The following is a 1,722-nucleotide window of genomic DNA, read 5'->3' as shown; positions in this document are numbered from 1 at the left end:
TAAAATACCATTTTTCATTTAAAATACCTTTTTTTTTTGAAGATATTGTTGGTCTTAATATAGATGTTATTTGTTCTAAATGTATCATGATAAAATTAATGATACAATATTTTATCGCATTTGCACATTGATGCAAATGATTCATAGTGATATTCTTATTCCACGGAATTAGCGTAATATTAACAGGGTTGATAGTGTTATTTCTATTCTAAAAAAACAATAAGTCCTCTTCTTAATATAATGTTACAACAGTGTCGAAAGTTGTGATGGCTATAGTCTGTAAAATGAGAGATATTTAATATATTAGAAATACTGGGTATGTGACAGCTCAATTTACATATATATACATTGTACGATATATATGTATATACATTGTTCCCATGTTATATTATATTTCACGAATAAAATTAATGTAGCAAAATTTGAGGATTATTAAGGTTCGTGATCAGTTTAGAATCTGTTTACGATAAAACTATTAAGTCGTCAAATTCGACTAACAAGTACTAACACTTACGGAAGTGTCACTCTCGCCGATTTTAATGAAACTTTGCATATTTATAGAACTTTGAAAAATATTTGACACGTATTTTTTTTATCGACAAAGGTCCACTCTGAAGAGTGAAAACTACCTCTTAAAGGTAAGGGTAGATTTAACATATATTCATCTAATATATTAAATCTATTCTTACTTTTAAGAGATAGTTTTTACCCTTCAGAGTGGACCTTTGCCAATAAAAAAAAATACGTGTTAAATATTTTTCAAAGTTCTACAAATATGCAAAGTTTCATTAAAATTGAGTGAGTGATACTTCCGTAGGTTTACTTGTAAGAATATCTGTATACATAAACTTCTAAAAACAATTAAATTAAGTCTTAAATGTATTGATAGTAAATATATATTTTTATAAGTGTCACATTTTCATAGAATTATTTTACACACATCAATTATTACTTTTCATTTATCATCTATACAAATAAATAATTATCTTATTTGTATTAACTAGATTCAATTTTGTGTACATAATTATGACAGATGCCATTTTTTACAAATTTTTCAATTAACTATACTAACTTAAATATACTAACATTTTGTTTAAGAATAAACCGAAATGTATATCAACAGATTTATTTCATTTGTACATATACATATATTGTCAATTACACAAAAGTTAACACATGGCAGTTGTAACTGCAGTAATTATAATATTTATCATAAAAATATATTGTAATATAGATTCTGTAGTTTAATAAGATACATAAGAAGAATATTATGGAAGTATTGTGCAAATATTGAACGAATGTCTCAATAATAAATCTAGTTTAGTAAAAATTCACTTTTATTATCATTCTTTTTATATTATGCTTAGAAAAACTGCAAATTAATTTACAATAAAAAGCGTTTGCAAATGTGCAAAACTTGCATTTCATTGCAGAAACTCTTTCATGAGCTTTTGCGTACCGGATGTATCGGATGATCCATATCGGATACTGGCGGATGTTTCTCAAAATAACTAATTTCTCGCATTCCACTCGCCGCAATTTCCCAAAGATCAGGATGCTTCCGTTTGAAGTTGTCGTACCATTTCATTACATAAAGCCAAGCATCCAACTTGAAGTCGATGGCTTCCAGGCACATTGTCGCGGTTATCAATGGAAAATCGGCGATTGTCAGGCTATCTATTAATAAATATATGTATGTACAACAATTTAACAATTAAAAAT

At 27.1% G+C, this 1,722-nt stretch overlaps 1 protein-coding gene across 1 annotated transcript in view; it reads right to left on the bottom strand.

Moving 5' to 3' along the window:
• Positions 1-1,278: 1,278 nt before the first annotated feature.
• LOC108753287 (glutathione S-transferase 1-1-like) overlaps positions 1,279-1,722 on the bottom strand; it is an 8,841-nt gene continuing 8,397 nt past the window's right edge. The window contains exon 6 of the mRNA XM_018494754.1: positions 1,279-1,677. Coding sequence (XP_018350256.1) covers positions 1,442-1,677 — 236 coding nt within the window. The 3' untranslated portion in view covers positions 1,279-1,441. The remainder of the gene's footprint in view (positions 1,678-1,722) is intronic.

This window comes from Trachymyrmex septentrionalis, unplaced genomic scaffold (genome assembly GCF_001594115.1).
Source record: "Trachymyrmex septentrionalis isolate Tsep2-gDNA-1 unplaced genomic scaffold, Tsep1.0 scaffold68, whole genome shotgun sequence".
NCBI classification, from domain to species: domain Eukaryota; kingdom Metazoa; phylum Arthropoda; class Insecta; order Hymenoptera; family Formicidae; genus Trachymyrmex; species Trachymyrmex septentrionalis.
The sequence above is the reverse complement of the archived record's forward strand: the minus strand, read 5'-3'. Positions and strand labels throughout refer to the sequence as shown.